The sequence below is a fragment of the Lactuca virosa genome, chromosome 3 (genome assembly GCF_052849685.1).
Source record: "Lactuca virosa cultivar CGN04683 chromosome 3, Lactuca_virosa_CGN04683_v6, whole genome shotgun sequence".
In the NCBI taxonomy this organism is placed as follows: Eukaryota; Viridiplantae; Streptophyta; class Magnoliopsida; order Asterales; family Asteraceae; genus Lactuca; species Lactuca virosa.
The window spans coordinates 349,157,268-349,163,361 of record NC_136428.1 but is presented as its reverse complement, the minus strand read 5'-3'; the positions used below and the strand labels follow the sequence as shown (position 1 = coordinate 349,163,361).

The 6,094-nt window shown below is 33.6% G+C and overlaps 1 protein-coding gene across 2 annotated transcripts; it reads left to right on the top strand.

The window, feature by feature from the left end:
- Positions 1-569: 569 nt before the first annotated feature.
- On the top strand, positions 570-5,377 carry LOC145167545 (putative E3 ubiquitin-protein ligase XBAT35). 2 transcript variants are annotated; one of them, XM_079086767.1, is made up of 11 exons: positions 570-898; positions 1,276-1,390; positions 1,530-1,610; positions 1,845-1,933; positions 2,037-2,128; positions 2,252-2,333; positions 2,933-3,032; positions 3,128-3,178; positions 3,782-3,867; positions 3,944-4,544; positions 5,106-5,377. In XM_079086767.1, the coding sequence occupies exons 1-10, from the start codon at positions 797-799 to the stop codon at positions 4,526-4,528; spliced, it is 1,383 nt and encodes a 460-aa protein (XP_078942893.1). In that variant the 5' UTR covers positions 570-796; the 3' UTR covers positions 4,529-4,544; positions 5,106-5,377. The 2 variants fall into 2 exon arrangements, with proteins under 2 accessions (XP_078942893.1, XP_078942894.1); XM_079086768.1 differs by lacking the exon at positions 3,128-3,178.
- Positions 5,378-6,094: the final 717 nt, after the last annotated feature.

Genomic DNA, 6,094 nt, shown 5'->3' with positions numbered 1-6,094 from the left:
AATACCACAAAAAGACTATACATGTGGGCTAATATACACTAAAATACATATATGCTAACACAGAGTTGAGAGACAAAAAGGACACCATGCACCTGGTATAATGAGGGTGGGATGGACCCACTTTAGTTTTTTAAAATTATAAAAAATATGACTAACAAATAGAAAAAATAAAAAAAGAAATGAGAATGGCAAAACAGACATTTCAATTTTTTTAGAGACCAAAATCACAAAAAAAATTTATATTTTAAACTGTGTAGCAAATCAAAAACTTTTTGAACCTCAACCACATTTTTTTGACGAACCATAACGAACAAACCATAACGAACAACCATAACGACCAAATTTACATTTTACTCCGACATAAAGGCATAAAAGGTTAAATAACAAATCCCTTCTTGAATATTTTACTTGGTTTCCTTTTTTTTTATATTAAAAAAAGCCTTTCTCTTTAAAAAGAAAAAAACGTGATTTTTTTTTTATTTTTTTTTTATCAATTTGGTAGAAAATTGTTGAGTTTTTATGAAGATTCCTTTTTTTATGTATGAAGTTTTGGATTGCTACGTACCGATGTAGGGTATAACGTTAGTTATTATTATTTGATCACTCGTTATCCGTTACGCGGTTGAGCAATTGACTCTTCGTGAGGAAGATAACGCATTGATATTAATTTGCCACCAATATTCTTCGTCAGGAGTGAATTTTCCTCCGAATTTTTCAACAACTGAATCTCTCGTCGGTGGATCGGTATTGATTAAAGCGCACAAAACCCTAATTATTTTATAAAATTTCTTATCAAATGGGTTTACAGCAATCTAAGGACGAGCTATTGTATCAACAAGTCGGTTATGGCAACACTGAAGGCATTAAATCGCTTCGCAACGAAGGTGCTGGCCTTGAGGTATGCCCAAAATTTGATTCATCATTTAAAATTCGTGGTTTCTGGTTTGAATTGAACAGTTTCCGAGTTCAATTTGAAGGTCATTTGTCTCAATTTAAGTTGTCTTCTTCCCCCCTGCACCCTTTAATCCTTTATAGAATTGAAGCATACTTCTGTTACAAGAATCAGATCTAGCACTTTTTAATCGACATTAATATGCGTTTTTGGCGAATTGAGTATTTAAGTTGTATTCTCTTTATGGTACGCCGCTTCGGAGTTTTAATTTAGGAAACAAAAAAGTAAAATTTTGATTTCCGAAGTAGGTGATTGTTGGTGTAGCAATAATTAGTGATGAAATTATGCGATTAACTATTCTCGATCTGTTGTTTCTGATGCAGTGGATGGATAAAGAAGGAAAGACTCCTCTGATATTAGCTTCCATGAATCCACAGCTATATGATGTAGCAAAAACCTTGATCGAATTGGGTGCCAATGTAAATGGCTATCGTCCAGGTGAGCTGATTTGTACCCTTTAGAGTCTGTATATGATTGTTCATGTGCTTATGAATCTATATGATACATGCATACATAATCTGTTATCTTCTGGAAGATTCTCTTATCTCACTTCAAAAAACAACTTTTTTTTTTTCAGGTCGTCATGCTGGAACTCCTCTCCATCATGCTGCAAAAAGAGGCCTAGAACAGATGGTTAAGCTACTCCTTTCACATGGTGGTATGTGCTTCTTTTTCAATGACAACATTGATATCTTAACAATAACATTTGTTTACTTTTGTTAGGCCCCGCCTTTTACCCTTGAAAGAACATGGAATGGGACAAAAGTTGCAACTTTTTGTCCAGCCCAAAAATTTGGAACTACTCGTTCTCGATTTCCCAAAAGACGAGAATGCCCTTATCATTCTGTTACATAGCATTGCTTACATGATATTAATCATTTCAATTTTTCAGCTAATGCCTTGGTGATGAATGATGACTGTCAAACTGCACTTGATGTTGCAAGAGTCAAAGGATATAGCAATGTTGTTCGTGCAATCGAGGTAAATAACTAAATACTCATTTTAATTTCCTCTTGACTTTCTTAATCTCTCATATTTAATAGATTAATGATATTATGTTCGTTTTTTAATGCAATTCTTTTAGAATCACATCTGCTTATTCTCTGGTTGGCTGCATGAGCTTTATGGGCCAGGCTTCCTTGAACTACTTGCTCCTCAACTACTTTCAAGAAAAGTGTAAGCTTTTCATTTTCTCTTGCACTATTGTAATTTGTAACATTACATTTTTTTAATATATATAAGACAATCTAATCATTATATAAATACTTATAATATGTAATTCCATGGTTCTCCTTACAGATGGGTAGTTATACTACCATGTGGAGCTCGTAAACTTACAAAACCTTTCAAGTTAGAACTTGCTATATATTCTAGTTTACAGGTATGTTGTCTTTTCCATCATATATTTGTACTAGAATTAAGTAGGCTATGTTTGGCAGACTAGCTGATAGCTGAAAAGCTAAACTGCTAAGCTAGTTAATAAAAAACGATATTTGGTAAAACTACCTGATAAGCTAAATACGTAAAATGACATAAAAGGGCAAGTCGAAGATTCTTTTTTCTTGTTAATTAACAAAGGGTATATTTGGAAGAATTACAAAAAAGCTCAATAAGCTCTTTGAAACGCCAGTCTGAGTAGCTTTTTATAAAATCCATCTTAAAGGCTACTAACACCCTAAAAAAATCGACACATAAGCTAGATATTAATATTTTATTCTACACTCATGTTTGGTAAAACTAGCTGATAAGCTAAGTATGTAAAATGACATAAACAGGCTTGTCAAAGATTGGTTTTTGTATAACTAATAAAAGGGTATATTCGGAAGAATTACGAAAAAGCTCTCAATAAGCTCATTGAAACGCTAGTCTGAGTACCATTTTAATAAAACGCTACTGACAACTTGAAAAAGCTCGAAAAATAATCAAATATTAATATTTTATTCTACACTAATGTTTTTTTATTTGTTTTGTTTTAAACAGGATGCGAAACCTCGCGCACTTATTCCACTATGGAAGGCTAACATGGATGAACCAAATTTTAACCAACCTGATCCTACAGTTGTTCTTACTAGCTCCAACAGTAAATTCTTGACACTTTTGGATAAAAATTACTTGTAGAAATATAGAATTGGTATTTTATTGTACACTATTTATTTCTCTTCTATATTCATATAGTCCCAAGACGCTGGAGAAGGAAGCGATGTATTTTACACTCCCAAGTTAGGCGTAAGTTTATCGAGTTTAAGTTAGATTGGACTTTCCACACACATAAACAAAAACTTTATTTTAGTTAGAAATTCCAATTAGATTTTTAAATGGAGCCCCAAATCATTACTTACGTAGGAAAACGATTTGTTGTTGTCTAGGAAAATGTCTTGGGGACTTGAGATATGCTTTTTGCTTACCATTTTTTTTGTCTTTATTAGATGTTAATGATCATTTTGGGTGATTACGTATGCATATTATCTGCAAAAAAAAAAAAAAAAAAAAAAAAGAATAGTATAAATACAGGCCTACAATCCTACATAGCTTTAGCTCCTATTTGATGCACGATATGACATGACATGACATGACAGAATATGACTGAGTCCCACATCAATGAGACAAAAGCTACAATTTTTTGTCTCATTTAAAATGTGCATTGGGACCGATGTCAATGAGACAAGAACAACAATTTTGTCTTTCTTTTGGTTAAAAGACCAAAATGCCCTCCTCGTTGTCATCAAAAATAGCTGTAGAAAGCTTGTCCAATCCTCTCCCATGTAACAAACACAACTTTATTGTAAAAGTATCGAGTTGACTAAACTTGAATTAATTTTTTAATTACAGAGTCACGCATCAAACTTGCACCCGTTAATGAAAACGAAAAGCAAAACTTGCAACGATTTTGCAATGCATGCAAAGGAATCCCTCAGGTATAATACATACATATACATATATCTGTATATACATAATGCTTACATCAGCAAATTTGTTTTTTTCTCATTTCAGGTTATGCATCCTTCATTTCCATTCAACAACCAACAATCAGCTATTGGACCACCTCAGGCAACCCAAATGGACACCGAGTCACCACTGGCTATGACCACCACCACCACCACCACCACCCTCCAATCCGGTTCAGTGGTGCCACCCACACCCACACCCACGGCTCCTACCACCTACCCCACCTCTACTCCAACCAACAAAAAAAACAAATGGGAAAACAATGATGAAGCAACAACTTCCACTAGTTATCATCCCCATACAGAATACAACACATATTCCCAAATTGTCCCTACTGCACCACCCATGGTCCCATCAGCACCACCGCTTTCAGACATGGTGGATGATGATGGTCCGGTTCACTACCCGTCTATTGATTCCGTTTCTGCCCCTAGTGAGAAGGGGAAAGAGAATAATAATGATTCTTCAACATGTGTTATATGTTTGGATGCACCGGTTGAAGGGGCGTGTATCCCATGTGGTCATATGGCTGGATGTATGTCATGTTTGACCGAAGTCAAAGGGAAGAATTGGGGTTGCCCCGTTTGTCGTGCCAAGATTGATCAAGTTGTTCGGCTTTATGCTGTCTGAGGTTGAAATTGAATCGGTATGTTGTCTTTTTGTTTCGAGAAAAGGTCAAACACATGGGTGAGGGCAAAATGGTCTTTTTTTTCAACGTAACCAAGAAAAAGTGTTTATAGTTAGAGGTGAGGGTAAAATGGTCTTTTTTGCAAATCTTAACCAAGACACGTGTTTATAGTTAGAACTTAGAAGTGAGGGCAAAATGGTCTTTTTTGCAAACCTAACCAAGACAAAGTGTTTAAAAGTACAAGTGAGGGTAAAATGGTCCTTCACAAATTGAACGTCTGGGTTGTGAAAGTTGACAACCCATGACCAAATGTGTAATGAAACCATGAAATGAGGACCAAAATTGCAAAAAAATATTATTTTTTGAACTAATACCAAAAAGTTAGCTAAGCACAAGGACCAATTTTGTAATTGTCTCTAAAATAATTGATATGTGAGGATCCAAGTCTGAATTTTCTTGTGGGCCACGTTAGTAGCTAATAAGTTTGAATTCAGTAGTTTTTTATTTTATTTTATTTATTTTATTTTTTATAAATGATTATTTAGTTAAATATAATGTTTTTTCTCTTTGTTTATGCAGTTTGTATATATATGGTAAGAAATGGTGAAAATAATGTTTGCCTTTGATGGGGAAGTGGAAACTTTTGAAGGTGATCATCAAGATTTCTACAACTTTTGAAGTTTTGGCATGTTGATAATGTAGCAAGCTTTAAGCTCAATGTTGCATTTCATTTTTTGGTTTTTTTATAAATTATAAACACTCCAGATGTTATGAAGTATGTATTGAATCGTGTGCATTGTAAATCTAGCCTATCCGTGTGAACTCAATATAATTAAATTGTGTTATGTTAAGTGCTCTTTGTATATATAAATAAAACAAGGGAAATTGACTTATTAAGGTAATTAACTTTTCAGTTTGTTTACATCTAGGTAACTATTTTTTTTTGTACACATAAATAACCAATTTTTTGAAAGAGTTCACATATGACAATTATGACCGGCTTTAGCAGGTTACATCCGGTCGTAATATTCATATGTGAACATTTTCAACAAGTTTGTTACCAAGAAGTGTATAAAAAAAGAAATTACCCAAATATAAACAAAACAAAAAGGTAAGAGTAAATTACACGAATGGTCTCTATGGTTTAGAGTAATTTGTGTGTTTGGTCCCTAACTTATTTACCGTTTATTTTTGTCGCGCGTTTGATCTTTGTCATACCTAAAAAGACTATTGTTTCCTTATTAATTTATTTTTTTTAATTAATTTATTTATTTATATATTTAAAAAAATTAAGACCCCACATATCTATATATTCTAATCCTAAGTCTGAAACCACATTTGAGAAATTTAATATGGGTCCCACCAGCCACCATCCTGTCTCTCATCCTTCTCAACTTCTATTTCATATCCATCTTTAATGACATCAATGTCTTTACCATCCCTTCTTTTTTCGGTCCTTCAACTTCGACAAACCAACATCACAACACTGTCTCTTCATCGAATTTTCCACCACCACAACCTAAGCATCATAGCATGAAAAGAAAATTAATACCATACTAGATCAATTG